The sequence below is a fragment of the Talpa occidentalis genome, unplaced genomic scaffold, assembly GCF_014898055.3.
Source record: "Talpa occidentalis isolate TD23 unplaced genomic scaffold, MPIMG_talOcc4v2.1 talOcc4.7, whole genome shotgun sequence".
Taxonomy (NCBI): Eukaryota; Metazoa; Chordata; class Mammalia; order Eulipotyphla; family Talpidae; genus Talpa; species Talpa occidentalis.
This window is the reverse complement of record NW_023605083.1, coordinates 64,911,163-64,930,209: the sequence shown is the minus strand read 5'-3', so window position 1 is coordinate 64,930,209 and position 19,047 is coordinate 64,911,163. Positions and strand designations below refer to the sequence as shown.

The following is a 19,047-nucleotide window of genomic DNA, read 5'->3' as shown; positions in this document are numbered from 1 at the left end:
AAGGACCCACCCAGGAGCACGCTCTGGTCAGGAACGGGGCCTGGAACCCACCGAGCTGCTGGTCACTGTGGGCTATAGCTACCCCCTGTCTGATTCATTGTGGACAAAACACAGGCTGACCTAGGCTTTTCCCTGGAGTTGGAGGGGCCAGCAAAGCTCACCCTGGCGGTTTCCTGACACTTGCTTATGTAACAAGAGATTAGGAATTGCTGCTTGGGGAGCACAGCCCTCTGTCTCCATGACCTTATGCCTACCCTGGCTGGGAATGAACTGGCCCTGCTTCCCCAGCCTCACTGACCAGGCCATAGAGGCGCCCCCAGGTCACCCAGCCGAGAATCACGGTGTCACAGCTTTAACATAGTCCTTTACTTCTCCCCATTCCCCCACCCCCAGCACTTCTTCCTGACTGTCTCATGCCCTCCCTGACCATCAAAGTCCTACAGATGCTGCTGACGGCCTGGGCATGCGGGCTGTGGTGTAGACCTCCTTCCTGTCCTCCTGGCTCAGCCCTCATCCCTGAAAAGCTCCACCAGCGCCCATCACAGCTCCAACACACTTGGTCAACCCAAACCCTGCTGTCTTGCACAAACCCATGGCTTATTCTTATCCCCGCCCAGGACATTGGGTTTCCCCACACTGGAAACTGCAGCTCTGCTTTGAACTACTTACTGCTCCCCAAATAGGCCCAACTGCTTAGGAGCTATTCCCTCCCCCCAATGCCCACTCCCCATCTGGCTATCCTCTTGTCCTTTTCTGTTAGCCTCAACTTGCACTGGTTAACTCATGCGTTAACTAACAGGACCAGAGCTATCTGGTGAGGTATTCTGGGGTGTGTGATGCCGTTTTAGGATGAGATGAACTGTTGACTGGTTAGACTGAGTAGTAAAACAGGTTGCCCACCCCAGTGTGGGCGGGCCTCATCTAATCTATTGAAGGCCTGTGTAGAATGATAAGGCTAGGGAAGAACTCCTCCTGTCTGCCTGCTTGAGATGGGACATCGGTCTTTTTTTACCTTTGGACATGAACCGAAGCATCAGCCCATCTGGTTCTCGAACCCGCCAGCCTTTGGACAAGAACCACACCATCAGCAATCCTGGGTCTCCAGCTGGCCAGCTTACCCTACAGACCTTGGGACATGCCCACCAATATAATCACAGGATCAAGTGCCGTATATAAATTTCTCTTCATTTAAGTAGAGACTTGATGTTGTCAATAGGTTCTTGGAAACTGACTTTAAGTGAAATTATCAAAGATGTCTTGTGAGTATCTGCTGTGCTTGTGCGCAAAAGCGTGCATGCGCGCGCGCGCGCGCGCGCGCGCACACACACACACACACACACACACACTATTGGTGTGTCTGTCTCTCTGGACACCCTGATGAATGCAGTATCTCTGGCTGCCTCCATTCTCCACACTGAGATTGTATGACTGTGTCCCCTCATGCCCCACCCCTGCTGGGTCTCCTGCTGCCTGATCTCCACCCCTTAACCACACCAGGCTCCCCCACTTCAGTTGCCTCCACCAGATTCAGGGCCTCCTAGCCACACTAACAGATCCAATTCCACAACTCCAGGGCCCACCACAGCTTAACACGGGAAGGCACTGCTTGAAAATCAGACCAACTTTCCCCCTGAGGGACCATCCCTCCAGGTTTTTCAAAGAAGCACAAGGTCACAGAGACATCATTCCATTGCCTCAGTTTTAAATATTTATTTAAAATCCAGAAGGGACAAGGAGAAACGGAACCTGCTGGGGTTTTAGCACATCGACATGTGGACAGACACATGGACAAGAACAGCAGAAAAATCCAAGAACAAGATGAAGGCCAGGTGGAGACTGGCAGCCTGGGAAAACCCAGCACAGAGATGAGGCCAGAGGGGCTACAAAAATGCACTTCTGTGGGGCCGTTGGACTGGGGCAGGGGAGCCAGGGTAGGGGAGAGTCCAGGGAGGAAGGGAGGGAGGCAGGAAAGGTGGGCCAGAGTGAGGTATTAAATAATGAAAATCAAGCCAATTCCCAAAGAGACACAACTTTAGAAAAAAAGACACAAACAGACTTTCACATAAAATTTCCCCTTCTACAATTTCCATAGTTAAAATAACCTCAAAATACAACCTGGGTGCCAACTGGTTCACTGATAGAGTAGAATTCAGGTTAAGCTGAACATCCCTAATCATGCTGAACTCTGAGGGCCCCCCAATATCTCTTTCTCCTCAGCCTACATTTATACTTGGAGCTAAGGGTGTTTGGTTTCTATAGAATCCAGCAACAGAGAAAAAGAATGACAATTGCATTAGGGAAGACAAGCTTGGAGGACAAGCTTCAAGAGATGGTTCCATATTTATATTCCACCTCCAAGGTCAGTCCGACCCAACACAGCTCTTAGGTTTTCTTCAAGGTCAAGGCTTCTCCCGGACCCTTATGATCTAGATCACACCCTACAGGACAAGCCTACATCCCCTCTAGGATGTGAAAGGTCAAGTCAAAATCCTTCATGCTCAGAGCCCCCTCCCCTGCCCTCTTTACCTTAAGAGGAAAGAGGACAAATAATTCAAACCCCCTAAGGTAAAAGGCAAATCGCTTACTTCTGTTTCTGCTAGACATTTTTTTTTTTGCCTTGCTTCTTTCCTCATTTTCCTCTCCATCCCCTCCTTAAGGGATTATCTGATGAATACAAGAGAGATCCTAGGAAAATTTTTTAAATTGTCCCCAAACTTGGCCATTTGGAGGAGAGAGAAAAGTGTGGATGAGACCCCAAAATCAAAATGTATCTTCAAAGCCTGTGGCAAAAATGGTAGCACCTTCAGAATTTTAAATAGGGTTTTTTTTTTTTCCTTAAAAAAATCACATACACTATGAGAAAATTGTGAGCACCAGAGATTTCACAGTGGGAGGTAGCAAACGTGGTCACCCCAGCCCCGAGGATCTTGCCGCTCCCCCTGGCATCCATCGCTTCCCACCCCCTGGCTGCTCGTACTCACCCCTCTCACCTCTTACCCAGGTGAAAAAATAGTAACCCACCTTCTTTGTGTTTGTTTAAATAAAATATATATCCTTCTTTCTTTCCTTTTCTCCCTTTTTTCATGTCTCCTCTCTAATATTGCACATCAAAGCTCCCTGGCAGGGACCAGGGACAAGATGCCCTCTTCCCTCCAGCCGGCTTGAAGGTGAGGCTCTTTGGGCGGAAAGCTGGGGTGGGAAGGGGGTGGGCGCAGAGCTGGAAGATAGGCTGCAGGGCTCCTGTGGGTTGCAGGTCCAGCTTGCTCTAGCTGGCTCTTTTGTTGGTCTTTGGGGCTGAGCTGGAATCAGTTGTTCCCAAGGACACCCCTTTCCCTGCTACCCCCCAGCCACTTCTACCAGGCAGACAACAGCAGGGGCCTGCCCAAGGCCCCTCCGGGGCCCACATGCCACTAAGTCCCTTCCTGTGCCTCCTCCAACTCTCCCCTCCCCCATGAGGCCTAGCGGAACCAGGAGGTCAGAGGTCAGAGGAAGCATGCAGGTCCAACTTCGAGGCGGTACTGCTTCCCTAATGAGGCAGGAGGGAGGTTGTCCACGCTGACAATGGGCAGCTGCTGGGGGTCTTGGGTCCGGAAGGTGAAGAGCGTCTGATGCCAGCGGCCATCCTGGACCTGAGGGTAGCAGGAAAGGGGTACATGTCATGTGTACCCACTGGGGTCCCTGCCACAAAGCACGTGTGTGGTCCCTCCATCTGGGCTCACACTTTTTTTTTTAAAAGATTTCTTTATTTATGCATACAAGAACTAGGGTGCAAGCCAGAGGTGTGAAGGGGTGAGAGGATTCACTAGAGAGAGTGGGGAGCAGAACAGGTGGATTGACTGAAATACACTGCTGAGGGGAGTAGCAGGGAGACAGGAGAGGTCTGTTGTGCCATGTAGGTCAGCTCCATGTCCGGGGATCGAACTCATGCTGCAGTGGCTGGCAATAGCTTGATAGTGCTGTCTTCAGCCCCTACACCACCAGGGAGGCCCTGGGCTCACACTTTTTAATGACCACGTGTTATTTCTCTGTAATCATGGCCTATATTTGTCCATTTAGATGGTATTCAATTTTTTACTCTTTAAGTAATGCTATGATGGACAGGACTGTAGCTAAACCTCTGTGAATGTTCTTATTTCCCTAGAACAAATTCTAGAAGTAGAATTGCTGACTCAGAAGAGAGATACATGAACTAAGGCTTTGACTACACACTGGGTATCTATCTATCTATCTATCTATCTATCTATCTATCTATCTACCTACCTAACTACCTACCTACCTACCTATCTATCTATCTTTCTATCTATCTACCTATCTACATATATATAGCCGCTGTTCAGAAACCCTCTACCGATTTAGTTTTTTTCAAATAGCTTTGTGTGAGAAAGTTGGTTTCCCTACATCCTTACCAAGAATATATCAGTTTTGTTAAAATTTAGTGTTTTTTGCTTTTGACAATTTTCTGTCTCCTCCCCCAACAATCCACCCTTGCTTTGGGTATCTGAAATAACCAAAAATGCTAAAAGAAGGAACTAGCACCTGACCAGGAAGGGGTAGACAGAAGAGCAGACATCCAGTCCTTCTACAAGTAGTCTTGCCAATAAGTTAGAGCATCTACTGCCTACAGAATTGCCACCAGCCCAGGTCTTCCCTTAGAAGGCCCCCAGGAGGAAAGTGAATAGAAGTAACTTCATAATAGAATTATTTTAAATTATTTATAAAGACTATACATACCACATTAATATAGTATAAAATGATCACACCCCGTTTTACAATAAAAACAAGTTTTCCACTTGTCCCTGAATCGGGGACTGTGAGAGATACCTTGCAGCCGTCCACGGGTACCTCGGGCCGGAACTGACCCCCAGCTTCAAAGATCTGTCCGTTCCAGGCCCGGAAGCGCACGGCCTTCTTGGCTGGGGTCTGCCCAGTGCCCTCCTGCCACACGGTCATGTTAAGGCAGTGGATGGTGATGTGCTGAGTCACCTGGGAACTTAGCAGGTGCAGGAAGTTCATCTGGACCCTGCTGACAGCAAACTCGACCTGCAGAAGAGGCACGGTGGTGAAAGGGATCAGACATGGCAGCTCACAGCCCTCAGAATGCCTCTTTTCCTCCTGGAGGCTGTAGCTATAAGCTGTTTCTGCCTCAGACCTATACCCACTTAAGGGATAGGGAAGTCCCTTAATGAGAGGGCCAATCCCACAGCCAGGAGCGATGGGCAGGAGGGGAAGGCAGCCAGTCTGCTTCCAATGTCCTGACATAATCTAATCTACCACTCACCCCTCTTTGTATGGGGGGAGGGGTCTTTGGTGCTGAGCTGGGATCCCAAGGCCCAGAGAAGAGGATCTTGCCCAAGTTTCAGAGACTTTTGGGGTACAGGGGAAATAAGAAGTGCCTTCGTCTCCATTCTTTCTAAATTCCAAGATCCCAACATGGGGTGGGGTACTTCTGAAAACAGCAGACTTGTTATGGCTTCAGTGGTTCATTGTACTTGATAGAGATGGGACCAAGATGGGCAATCCCACCACCAATCCAGGTGCAAACTCGCCTTACCCCTTTGCTGGGCAACTTTGACACGGGGCCTCCAGACCTCAGAGACAGAGGAAAATGGGCCAGCTGGACCCAGAGCTCTCGCTATGGGGCAGTGGGCAGCTGGCCCTTGACTCTCAGCACCTGGGTCAGCCCCAAGAGGACTCACTGATGGGCTGGCTGGCCTAGAGATGGCCAAACTATGGTCGGCACAGCAATTCCTAGAGCCTCCCCATGGGTACTAATGGGTACTAAAGGGGGTGCTACACCCTCACTTTCCCTGTAGCCAGAGTGGCTCTTCTCACTGCAGCATGAGTCGTCCTCACATGTGGGTGACTTACTGTAACTAGACATCCCTGATCTATAGAGGGGGACACTGAGGGGAAGGTTACACCCCACTGCTACTGCTGGCTTTGGATCGCTGTTGAGTTGCTCTGAGACACAGAAAATTCTCAGCCCAGAGCTGGACACGTGGAAGTGGTCAAAGAACACAAGTTAAACAGCTGCATACACAACTCTGGCACACAATGCAATCACATAGTGGTTCTCCAAGCCACACCAGCTTAGCCAAGCAGTGGCTTTTAGTCATTAGGCAGAAGGATCTATTTGAAGAACCATCAGATCATACAATTCAAAGGTTTTGGAAAGCCATGGATTTTGAACAATTCATCCCCAATTTACAGATGAGAAAACTCAGGCTCAGAAAGAAAGGATGAACTTTCCCAAGGCCTTGAAGCAAGACAGTCAAGGCCCAGACCAAAACCTAGGCAGGTTGTTGTCCAGGGCGAGAGGGCCAGGCTAGGCGGTACGGGGGCAGGAGCAGATGGGCACCTTCGAGGACGTGATGGGCTTGAGACACGTCTGTCCACCATGTGTGAAGTTGCAGGAGACTTCGATGGTGTCGGACGAGCAGCCGAGGTTTGGATCCACCCAGTAGGTACCTGTAGGCAGCATGGGATGGAGGGCGGTGTATGTATGTGGGGAGGGGCCCAGGGTTTGGTTCTGCAGGTAGATCCTATCACCTGCTGCAGTGCAGCTGGGTGTGAAGTCAGGGAAGGGGAAGCAGAAAAGGGATTTCATGAGGCTCTGGAATGGAAGACAGCCCCCTAGGGAGAGCATCAGCTGGCAGAGCCCCTGGAGGGGACACACAGCTCAGCACTTGCTTTTATCACTATGGAACTGTCCATTTTACAGAGGGGACAGCTGGGGTTGAGAGAAACTGAGTCACTTGCCCAAATGGCTGAGAGGTCATCAGACTACATGGTTTCTCCAGCAAGACTAGGGGTCCTGCTAGGACTGCTGGGAGAGCCAGGGGCAGGGTTGCCAACCCATCAGCCAGGCACTTCCCCACTGACCTTCCAAGGGAGCTAGAGCCCCTGCAGCTGAAAGACTTTGCAAGAAATCTCGTGTCCCTCTTCTTGTGCAGCAGAGGAAGAGGGGCTTGGGGCGGTGCCTGTGTGGTCCCAGCTCACAGGGGCTGACATTCAAACCCAGGTCTCTCTGCCTCCAAATCATGTGGTCCTTCCATGGCACCACATCAGCTCACAGAGAGGAGAGGTGCAGACAGAAAGGGAAAATCCTTGCTCTCTAGGGAAGCTGTGACTCGGATCTCAGGGTTGGGATACTCCTGACCTTCAGGGATTTTTACTGCCAAAGATCTTGTCTTGTTGCATGGACAAGTTGCATACACAAGTCCCCAGCTTGTGTATCCGTGAGCTCTAGAAGGGTAGGACCACTTCTGCATTTCCTACTCTATTTCCACACCCCAGGAAGCACAAGCTGTGGCATGCTGCAGGACTCAGTGACTGTTTGTTGAGTGAATAAATGACCACCTAGACGTCTATCTCCCTGAGGACAGAAATTTGGCCCAGATGAATCAAGAACCAAATGCTCCATCTACCCTATTCCCCTGGAACTCTGCTGTCCCCTACCCTGTCCCACCCCTGGGGCAGGAAGCCCTCTCTTCAGACCCCAATGACCGTCCTACCATCCACCATCTTCTGCTCACAGTCCATGAGGTCCCGGCAAACCCGGGCGGGATTCTCTTTGGTGCCCAGGGGCGTCTTAATGCTCTGGATGAGGTTGCTGAGGTAGTGTAAGGTTTTAAAGATCTCCCCTCCCTGGTCCAGCACTAGCCGGTCCGGATGGCCGTAAGCCTGTCGAGAGGAGAGAGGGTGGCCATTGGCCCTTCGAGATCCTGGCCTGAGGTCCAAGCCTCCACAGCACCAAGCTCCCGCTGCTTGGAAGGCATCTCTGGATTCCCAGGACCACAGCTGGGGCAGGAGTTAGGTTTCCCTCCACTCAAAGGATGAGGAAACTGCGGGCCTCCCCGGTGGCGCAGCGGTTGAGCGCTGGGTTGCGAAGCTGCCCACAGCCTCCGTGGCGCCGGTTCGACCCCCGGCTGCTCCCCGGCCACCGGAGGAGGGTCCCACATGGTGCGCAGACCTCTCCTGCCGCCCGCTGCTCCCCTCAGCAGTGTACTTCGGTCCTTCTGCCTGCTCTGCTCCCCGCTCTGGCTCTGGTGAATTCTCTCACCCTCCCGCGCTTCTGACTGTACCCAGTGCATGTATAAACAAAACAAACAAACAAATATAATAAATAAATAAAAACATGCCTCTATTAAAAAAAAAAAAAAAAAACTATAAAAAAAAAAAAAAAAAAAAAAGATGAGGAAACTGGGTACCAGGGACAAAGTTGGGGGCTGCCACAGTGGCCTAGAGGCTGAGAGAAGGGTCAGCCTGAGAGAAGGGTCAGGCAGGTCCTCTGAGCCGGACACATGAAAGTGTGCAGGGCACTGAGGAGCGGCCCCTACTCACTCCAGAAAAGGCCGGGGGAGGGGAATGGGTGCGGAGGGGAACAGGTGGGGTACCTGTCCAGGCCCACTTCCTGTGAGGTGGGAGTGGGGTGTCTGTGAGGAGGAGTCAGGAGACAGGACTGGCACCAGCAGGGTCAAGTCCCAGGGATGAGGACTTCAGCTGGAGAAGGGGCAGATTTCGCTGTGGGCAGGAGGGGCCGTGGGGAGCCCTGACCAGGTGGGACTCCTGCTCTGTGCCATTGAACCTGTTTCCAGAGCCACAAAGGAGTGCTAAATAAGCTCTCTTCGTGTGTGTGTGCGCGCGTGTGTGATGCGTGCGTGTGCCTGTGTGACAGGCAGCTGCTCACGCGATACATTTTTTTCAGCCTGGACACATTTTATTTCCCAGGCTCCTTCGGTGTGTGTACACGCATGCGAATGCACATGTGTATGTGAGTGTGTGTTGTGTGTGTGTGTGTGTGCATAGGGGAGGAGTAGGTCATGGTGATGCAGAGCAATGCACACTGCATAAAGAGTTGGCCCATTAGACCTTCTCCCATGTGGTGCTGACCTTGGCGCCATAGCTAGAAGAGGGAGAGGGCAGATCCAGGTCCCTTGGCAACAAGCCAATTTGCTTTATGTGTGTGAGAAATAAACATCTATGGTTTTCTGCTGCCACCTCTCTAGCACGTGTGCGAGGAGCTGGGCGGTGCAGAGGGCCTCCACCCTTGAAGAGCAACGTAGAGGACTGTTGCAGGCCTGCGCTCTCCTGGTGAGGCATCACTGAGCTCCAGAAGTGGAAGGAAGCACAGCCCTTTCTACCCCATAGTCTCTCGGAGGCCCCCATCCTGTGATGGAAGGAGGTAACAAGCCTGTCCATGCCGCTGGGGCCCTGGATTGTGAGTTCTGAGGGAGCTGTTCAGTACCTGCTTTCCCCAGCATCAGGCACAAGAAACACAGGGAAATGTCTGTAGGAGGTCTGGGTTGGGGGACAGTGAGTACCCCAACAGGGGAAGGAGGCAAGGTAGCGAAGAGGGGTTCCTGACTGAGGCTCAACTGCAGGACAGCTCAGAGCCTCCGTGGCCTGGAATTGGGAGTTGAGCTGACTGCAGGCCAGAGTCTCAGAGGTGCCTTGGGAGCTGACTGTTCCTGGCAGGTGGAGGGACTGAATGCAGGGAACTGCTATGGGCTGTGGGCCCAGGAGAGCCTTCTGGCTGCCTCAGGCCAAGAACCTGGAGACCCCGAGAGGCCTTTGCAGAAAAACAAAAGGTATCACGGCCTGTTACCAGTCCCTGCGCTGCTCACATTGGCTGTGTGACTTTGGACTCATCACAGGCCACTCTGAACCTTGACAAGATCCCCTCTCCGATCCTTGGCTGTGAGACACCCTCAAGACCAGGGCTGCAAAGCACTTGGTGGGGGCCATGTGGATAGCACTGGCCACACATGGGGTATGGCTGTTTCCCCCAGGAAGGAGCCCCCGTAGGCCAGGCTCCTGGTGGTACCTCTGCTCTCAGTGCTCCATTACTGTCCATCCATGTCTGGAAAGCTGCCCCAAGGTCATCTTGTTGCTGTGCAGGGAGAAGGCAGGGTATACATTCTGCTGCCTCCCTTTCCCCCGATACACCAAGTAGGTGTCCCTAGTCTGAACATGAGCTTTACCACCATCCCCAGTGGGATTGTGGCCAAGTCACATGTCCTCTGTGGAACTCCATCCTGCCTTCCTTGCGAAAAGTTAGAGCTGACCTTTCTACTCCCTCCAGGCACCTCCATAGTTCTCTACTGCACTCAGGATTACACTCCTCACCATGGTTCCAGTACTCTGCCTGAGAACTGAGGCCTCTAGCCCTGCCTCCCTTCTCTCTCCCACATATGCTCTGAACACCAGACATTCGAACACTTCTAAGTCCCTAAGCACCATGCTCTATCTAGCCACAGGGCCTTTGAGCATGCTGCCCCCATTGTCTACAACACTCTCCCTTCCATTGCTCCATCTGGCATCTCCTATCCCAGTGGTTCTCAACCAGGGGTAATGTTGCCCCATAGGGGACAATTAGCAATATCTGGAGATGTTCTCAGCTGTCGACTGGAGGAGGGGGTGCTCCTGGCATTTACAGCCACATGCTGCTTAATGACAGGGATATATTCTGAGAAACGCATCATTAGGCAACTTAATCATTGTGTAAACATCAGAGAGTGTAATCACACAAATCTAGATGATGCGGCCTCCTACACACCACACAATGTGGCATGGCCTATTGGGATGACCGGGATGTGTGGTGCATGGCTGAAGCAAGTGGACGGGGGCCGAGGATGCTGCTTAATACCCTGCAATGCACAGGGCCATTGCTAGAAGCAAAGCACCATCTGGTCCCAAAGGTCAAGCGGGCTGCCGCAGGGCAAGCCAGCCCCACGCACATCCTGTAGATGTAAGCTGCAAAGGGACTCTGCTGAGGCTGCTGTCTGAGGCTGGGGAGGTTCTTCTCGCTACATCCTGCAGTCCTGTTCCTCCTTTCACTCTCACTGTAACTGCCCAGCGTGCTCTGTGCCTCCTCTGCTCCCCCCTTCCCCCATCAGCCCTGAGCTTGCAGAAGCAGGGCTGCAGTCTTGCTATGGAAACTATGAGGGGAGAATCTGACAGTGGGTAAATCCCCGGATTGGGGTCCGCAGCGGGCAGGTACTGCTCAAACCCCAACCCCAGCCTTGCTACTTACTAGCTGCATAATCTGGGGCAAGTGGCTCAACCTCGGAGCCTCAGTTGTTGCATCTTAAAAAATGGGTGTGAGGGCCTCCCCGGTGGTGCAGCGGTTGAGCGCTGGGTTGTGAAGCTGCCCGCAGCCTCTGCAGAGCCAGTTCGATCCCCAGTCGCCAGGTGAAGGTCCCACATGGCGCGCAGACCTCTCCTGCCACCCGCTGCTCCCCTCAGCAGTGTACTTCGTCAGTCTGCCTGTTCTGCTCCCCACTCTGGCTCTGGTGAATCCTCTCACCCTCCTGTGCTTCTGACTGTACCCAGTGCTTGTATAAATAAATAAATCTTTAAAAAAAAAATGGGTGTGATAATAAAATTCAGCACTGTTGAGAGGGATCAATGAGTTAATACATGGGGAGCGCTTCTAGTGGCATCTGGCACTGGAAACATAGCTACTATTCAAAAATTGCAAGATCCTCTGATTTTTCATTATTTTAGAGGGAAAGGGTTGTATCCTGGCTCTCTTCACTTTCTCCTACATGGCTCTATTAATAAGAAGGACTGGGGAGGGGCGTGGAGAGAGGTCAGGGCATTCCTTGTTTTTTTGGGTGACACAGGCGATATAGTAAGTAGTTGAGAGATAGAGGCTCATGGCCCGAGGGCCCGCCCGCACTGGATGCACCAGGGTCAGACTCATAGACTGAACTTCAGTAAAACAGGGAGGGCTCAGAGGGCTTGGGAGGGGCTGTGCTTTCAGACAGGGCCAGGCCATCCCCTAAGGAGGAACTGTGGAGTGGGCAATCAGCCCGTTGGCCAACTCTTTGTTCTCCACTCTGATGGAGGGACCCAGCGCAATGGGCTGGTCTGCAGAGCAATGTACCAACGGGACCTAGGAGCATAGTGGCTGGAGTCTTCCCGATTCACAATCAAGGGCACTCCCTGGCTAATTCCTGAGTCTCCTGCCTCCCGGGGTTCTTTCTGATGTTCTGGGCCCAGGGTACACTAGGGGGAACAAAGGCATCCCAGGGCTCATCTTAGGGTTCTAGCCACAGGGCCAGAGATGGATCACCTGTCCCTCCCAGACCACCCTCCAGTCTTATCCCAAATAAACAAGAGGCACTGTTCAACTTACAAAGTGGATATAGCTTCCCGGAGGACCCTGCAAAAGAAGAGGCTGGTTCAGTATTTGATGGGGACTGGGCGCTGGAAGGGTGATCTGGGCAACATGGTTCTGCTCTCTGGGAGGCTGGTCCTGCCAGCCTGGTCTACATTAGTCACGGCCCTGGCCCTGCCAGGACTCATCTACACTCTCCTAGAAGTCTGCCGGCTATAAGAAGCTTACAGGTCCTCTGAGGTCAGGGCCAAGACCAGTGTCTGTGGGCAAAACCCTTGGACCCCGTTCTAAGAATCCCTGCCTCCTGCCTGAAGTGTAAGTGGCATCGAGCACGCAGTTACCTACCGGTGGACCGGGCCGCCCCCTGGGGCCGGGAGGACCCTGGAAGAAGAGGAGAAGAACAGTGAGGCCCTGGACAAAGCTCTTCCATCCCCCTCCACCTGGGCCTCCTGGAGCAGCCCCAAGATCTGGAACAATGGTGCTCCTGACACAGACAGGAAACGACTGGATGCTGACGGATGGAGGGAAGGACATGCCCGAGGCCATCAGGAGTCCCACGGAGAGGAACCTGGCCCATTCCGGTCCCACGACCTACCCACCAGCCCTCCTGCCCCGGCCCACTCACCCTCGGACCTTGCAATCCCTGGAAGAAGACAAAGCGGGGGGAGAGAGTTAGGGGACTCGAGCTGGGTCTCGGTCCCACCCTCCGCCCCCGCAGCCTCCAGCTCAAGACTCACCAAGTCCCCGCGGCTGCCTTTGTCGCCCTTTGGACCCTGCAATAAACCAGGCCCAGTAAGAGAAAGCTCAGAGGGGAAGCCCCATTCCCTGGGTGGAGAAACCAAGGCTCAGACTGTCCCCAGGCCACAGACACAATGTGGAGCCAGGGAGGCAAGGGAACGTAGCAGTCTTTCTGGCCAGGTGTCTGCACGTACCGGGCGTCCAGAAGGTCCCAGGATTCCGAGGGGCCCTTTGATGCCTTCCTTTCCCTAAAGGAGAGAGAAAGGCTTATGTGTCCTCATCACAGGGTCTGGGGGAAGAGTCACAGGCACAGAGGGCAGCATGAGTGTCCTGGGGAGCAGGAGAGAGGCTTCCTCAAGCAGGGGCCGGCCACACATCACAGAACCCTTCCCGTGTGACAGAGCACGTGTGGAGATAGGGAGCAGTAGCCTCCCTGGTAGGAATGGCATACACAAGGGTGTAGAGATGGGGAGGGAGACCAGGGCAAAGGAGGGCTCGACACTGAAGGGGCAGGAGCAGGAGGAAACAGGCATCCACCCTGCTGAGGGTGGCCCAGCTGGTGGCAGACCAGCCTCATCAGGACAGAGAGTGAGGGACTCACCGTCAAGCCCGAAGGACCCCGCGGGCCCTGGATGCCTTTGAAGCCGAGGTCTCCAGGGGGGCCCTGCAGGAGGGAGAGGAAGGACTATGCCTGAGAGGCCACTGAGTAAAGGCCCCTTATAGCTCTACCACCCGTAGAGGCTGGCCAACTTTTGCCCTCCACGTTGAGAGGCCATACTTGCGAGGCCTTGGGAAGAGCAACAAAGATCCCATTAAATATCAGCAGGTGTCAGTGTGCTGGCTGCCTGCCTTGGTTAATTGCTATAACAACTCTCTAGGTTTTATGCCCATTGTATAGATGAGGAAACAGGCTGAGAGAAACACTCAAGCACAGAGCTGGTAAACTCTGGAGGTGGGCTTAGCACTTAGGCTGCTGGGATATGAGCATCAGGGGACGAAGAGGTTCCTGCTGTGTCCTAGACTCCCCCCCCAACCCCATAAGTCCTCAAGAAAAATGTGATGAGTTAATAAATGAGGGAGTCGGTGGGTAGATGGGACCCCAACCTGGGCAGTGTGGTGTGGACATCCATACCTTGGGTCCGAAGAGACCAGCTATTCCTGGGAAGCCCATCTGGCCAGAGTCACCCTGCAGGGAGAACAGGATGAGATGGGGTAAGTTGGGTCAGGCAAGGGTGCCCGACCAGTCACAGGGACCCCGGCTCTGCCTTGTCCCAGAGACATCAGCCACTGCAGCTCCAGGAGCTAAGACAAGAGCGAGCACACACTAGACACCAGGTCAGCCTGGCCAACTTGACTCTTCATTGTCCAAGTTGTTTTGGTTATTCAGGGTCTTTTGGTTATTGGTCTTTTCCAAATGAATTCAGAATCAAGCTGTCATATTCTACAGGAGAAGTGATGGAATGTTGATTGGGATTGTGTTGAATTCATAGACCAGTTGGAGTTGAGTCAATATTGGGTCAATATTCAATGCCGCTCAACAATGTTTTGTAGTTTTCCAGGTACATGTTTTGCACACCTATTGTCACATGTATCCCTAAGTATTTCATACTTTCAATGATATTGTAAAGAGTATTGATTTTCAGACTTCAAATTCTGATTGGTTATTGCTAGAAATTGCATTTTGACTTAGTGCCCTGCCATCTTGCTAAACTCACTTTTTCTAGTACCATTACTGTGAATTCCATTGGATTTTCTACATCAACAATCATTTCATCTACAAATGAAAAATTACTTCCGCTTTGATATGAAGGTCCTTCATTTATTTTTCTTGCCATACTCATTGGCTAACACTGCCAGAGTAACATTGAAGGCAAGTGGTGATAGCAGATACTCTTGACTGTTTTGGGTCTCCAGAAGAAAGAATTTAGCTATTTTTTTTAATTATTTTTTTTAGATTTATTTATTTATTTATACAAGCACTGGGTACAGTCAGAAGCGCCGGAGGGTGAGAGAATTCACCAGAACCAGAGTGGGGAGCAAAGCAGGCAGAAGGACCGAGGTACACTGCTGAGGGGAGCAGCGGGCGGCAGGAGAGGTCTGCGCGCCATGCGGGACCCTCCTCTGGTGGCCGGGGAGCAGCCGGGGATCGAACCAGCGCTGCAGAGGCTGCAGACATTTTCGCAACCCAGCGCTCAACCGCTGCGCCACCAGGGAGGCCCAGAATTTAGCTATTTATTATTAAATATGATGTAAGGATTTTTCATGGATGCTCTTAAGGAAGTTCCTACTCCTCCTAATTGGCTCACAGTTTTTATCAGAAGCAGAGCTGGATTTTATCAAATGTTTTTCCTGCATCCACTGAGATGATCAACTGGGTTTCCTTTTTTTAGCTTGTTATGGTGAATTATATTGATTTGTGTTTTAGTGTTATACTATCCTTGCATTCCTAGGATAAAACCCACTTGATCTTGGTTTATTATCTTTTTTTTATATATCCTTAGATTTGTTTTGATAAGATCTTACTAAAATATTTTTAATAGCAATGTAGAAAATTCAATTTTTCCTCAAACTTTATTGATTTGTGGATTGTTTATATAACTATAAAATTTGGGGAGTCTAGTTTCACACCTCCGCAGGCTTCACTCACCCTCCACCAAACTCAGTGGCAATGCCCTATCACCTTCCTACATTTCCCTGCTCCTCACTCCACAACCATTCCCCTAGTAAACTGTGTATTTCTCACAGAGTCTAAGAGTTACTTTTGTGTTTTTTTAGTTTGTTTTCTTTTGCTATTTATATTTCATAAATGAAACAAAACCATCTGGTAACTATCTTTCTCTAAGAAATTTTGTGTCTGAATTTATGGATCTATCAGTATGTAGTTTTCCTTAATGTCAGCTTTGACATCACATAATGCATCAGGAAGTATTCTCTCCTCTTCATCTTCCTGAAGGAGTTTATGCGGAACTCTACAGATGTTTATTAGAATTCACCAGTGAAGTCATGCGAGTCTAGAGTTTTCTTTGTGAGAAGATTTTAAACTACAGACTCCATTTCTTTAATATATAGAAGGTTATTTAGGTTATCAATTTCTTCTTGAATGGACTTTGGGACTTAGGTTTTTTTGGAATTTGTCCATATCATATAAGTTTTTTAATTTATTGGCATAGTTGTTTGTAACATTGCCTTATTCTTTTAATATTTTGTACCACCTGCAGTAACAACACCTCTTACTGATATTAGTAATTTTTCTATTGTCTTTTTTCCTGATTAGTTTGGCTGGAGGTTTATCAGTTTCACTTATTTTGAAAAAAACAACTTTTCATTTTTCTCTTTTTTGTTTTTTTACTTTCTAATCTTCATAATTTCCTTCTGCTTATGTTGCTTTTAGTTTCCTTCTCCCCGTTTTCTTAACATAAAATCTGAAGTCATTGACTTGAGACCTTCCTTCTTTTCTGATCCATGAGTTGTTGTTAAAATGTCCCCCGAGTACTATATTAGCCTCCTGCCAATTTTGATATGTGGAGTTTTCACTTTCATTCGGCTCAAAATGTGTATTTCCCTTTTGCTTTCTTGACCCATAAATTATTTAGACATTTGCTACTTAGTTTCATAACATGTGGGGATATTTTAGATATCTTTCTGTTATTGATCTAGTGATCAATAACATTATTGATCTATTGATCCTTGTGATCAGATACCATTCTTTGTGTGATTTGAATCCTTTAAAATTTATTAAGTCTGGTTTTAAGGCCCAAGATATGGTTTATCTTAGTAAATGTTCTACAAGCACTTGAAAAGAAGGTGTATCCTATTGATGTTGGGAGGAGTATTCTGAAATATTAGGACAAGTTGGTTGATAATGTTGTCCAATACTTCCCTATCCTTACTGATTTTCTGTCTAATTGTTACATGTTATAGAGATAAATGTACTGAAATTCTTGACTATAATTGTGAATTTGTCTATGTCTCCTTATATGTCTACCAGTTTTGCTTAATATATTTTGAAGATCTATCATTAGGTGTATTACACATAGGATTTCTATGCCATCTCAATAAAATGCCTTCTCTAGAAATGAACTTCCTTATGACTGCTAGAAGCCATTGCTCAGAAATCTATTTTGTCTGACATTCAAACAGCTGTTTCATTTTTTTTTGCCATGAATATTAGCACAGTGTATCTTTACCCTGTTTGTGTCTTCATTTTTAAAGTGAGCTTTTTGTAGCAGACTATTGTTGGAGCTTGCTTTTGTTTTTTTAACCAGTCTGAGAATATCTGTTTTCAGTTGGTGTGTTTAGATAGTTGCCACTTATTTTCTATATGCCCACCTGTTCTTTGTTTCCCCCAATTTTTCATGGTAGGAGTAAGGTGAATTTTGTCTCTGGGACAGAAGGAAGAAAGAAGGCAGTCCAGAGCACTGGACTGGGAGTCAGTTTATCCAGGTTCTGGTTATGATCCACCTTTCCTCATTCTAAAGAGAACACTCAGATCTCAGCCTCCTCCCACTCACCCCACTCAGGATACCTGGCGCCCTTGTCACAGAGCAGGTGGGTGGCTCCTTGTGTGCACACGTGAATGTATTTGTGTGTGCAAGTGCATGAGTGTGCATATTCCCTGGGGCTCACTTACCGGCTGGCCCTTGGATCCAGGCTCCCCCTGGTTCCCAGGAAGCCCCATTCCACCTTCTGTCCCTCGCTTGCCAGGAGGACCCAGTTGCCCAGTTAACCCACTTTCACCCTTTAAGAAACACATCAAAATGAACAGTCAAAGGAGGAAATGGTTCAGGGTGTCAGGGAGCTAGGGGATAGAACAGCAAATCTACAGGTCGGTTTGGATGCTGGTATAACAGATGCAGGAATGAAAAGGGGGGGGGGGCTCAAATGTTCAGCCTCCTGAAAAGGAAGATTTCTTCCTTTATTCTGCTATCCAAGGTTCTGTGTCCCCTGAACTCTCTCACACTACCACTCCTCTGGGACCACGCAGCTCCCACCTGCACACCTCCACTCACTCTATTCCTCCAGCCTAGACTGCCCTGTCCTTTCTATTCTCAACCAAATCCTCCTTTTTAAAAAAATTTATTTATACAAGCACTGGGTACAGTCAGAAGTGTGGGAGGGTGAGAGAATTCACCAGAGCCAGAGAGGGGAACAGAACAGGCAGACTGACGAAGTACACTGCTGAGGGGAGCAGCGGGCGCGGCAGGAGAGGTCTGCGCGCCATGTGGGACCCTTGCTGGTGGCTGGGGAGCAGACCGGCACTGCAGAGGCTGCAGGCAGCTTCGCAGCCCAGAGCTCAACCGCTGCGCCACCAGGGGAGGCCCTCAAATCCTCCTTGACCAAGGCTATCTGTCCCCTTGCTGCTGTCCTCGCAGAGATTCTAAACTTTCCCCACTGAAACCTGGAGCTCAGGGAGGCCAAGAAGCATGTCTCATTCATTTATCTCAATTGTTCCTTCACTGTCTATCCCTGAGCTCAGACTGATTTGGGGCTGCTTCCCCCTAAGTAACTCAAGGAAATTCTAAACAGATTGCTTGGATGAGGGTCCCTATGGCAGAAAACATTATTCCACAAGGGTCCACTAGGGGGCACTCACGGACAACTCACCAACCAGTGGAGGGTTTCAAGGGCCAGGTAGGGGGCAGTATTTATATCTACCTGGATGAACTATCCCTGTATATGTCAGGTCCAAGCTTGGGCCAGGGACCCCTGACAAAGGCAGCAATGTGGATTCCATTTTCCACTAGGCCCTAGAATAGGTGCATATGTCACTATAGGCAGTATCATCATTACTAATACTCAGGCAGAAAGGGTGGGTAAGTGGATGAAGAAGTATCTGACCTTGAATCCTGGGGGCCCCTGTGCTCCAGGCAAGCCAGCCACACCTGGATTTCCTCTCTTCCCAGCAGGGCCCATGGGGCCAGGGATTCCATCATCTCCCTGCTCCCCCTGTAAAGGAAGAGGCAGAGGAGGGCCCCCCAATATTTCAGGACATAGATGGCCCAGGAGCAGGAGGCTGTACTCTAAGATGGGGGTCATACTAAGTGTGAGGATGGGGGGAGGTTCCAGGGGTGGTGAGAAAGGTTGAGGACTTGCGAGTGGGGCAGGGGAGTGATCTTAAGCCGGAGATTTTGTCCACGGAGATGAGGAGGACATTTTTGGGTGCTGGCATGGAAAAGAGGGGTCAG

At 50.2% G+C, this 19,047-nt stretch overlaps 1 protein-coding gene across 6 annotated transcripts in view; it reads right to left on the bottom strand.

Annotated features, from left to right (window-relative positions):
* Positions 1–1,338: 1,338 nt before the first annotated feature.
* COL27A1 (collagen type XXVII alpha 1 chain) overlaps positions 1,339–19,047 on the bottom strand; it is a 134,006-nt gene continuing 116,297 nt past the window's right edge. For 3 of the 6 annotated variants that reach the window (XM_037495226.2, XM_037495228.2, XM_037495225.2), the window contains exons 48-61: positions 18,701–18,808; positions 17,493–17,600; positions 13,995–14,048; positions 13,464–13,526; positions 13,057–13,110; positions 12,862–12,897; positions 12,750–12,767; positions 12,470–12,505; positions 12,143–12,169; positions 9,827–9,892; positions 7,515–7,683; positions 6,359–6,468; positions 4,822–5,040; positions 1,339–3,629 (exon numbers count right to left, since the gene is read on the bottom strand). In XM_037495226.2, the coding sequence (XP_037351123.1) occupies positions 3,483–3,629; positions 4,822–5,040; positions 6,359–6,468; positions 7,515–7,683; positions 9,827–9,892; positions 12,143–12,169; positions 12,470–12,505; positions 12,750–12,767; positions 12,862–12,897; positions 13,057–13,110; positions 13,464–13,526; positions 13,995–14,048; positions 17,493–17,600; positions 18,701–18,808 (1,215 nt within the window). In that variant the 3' untranslated portion in view covers positions 1,339–3,482. The other 3 variants (XM_037495229.2, XM_054689058.1, XM_037495230.2) reach the window with 3 other exon arrangements.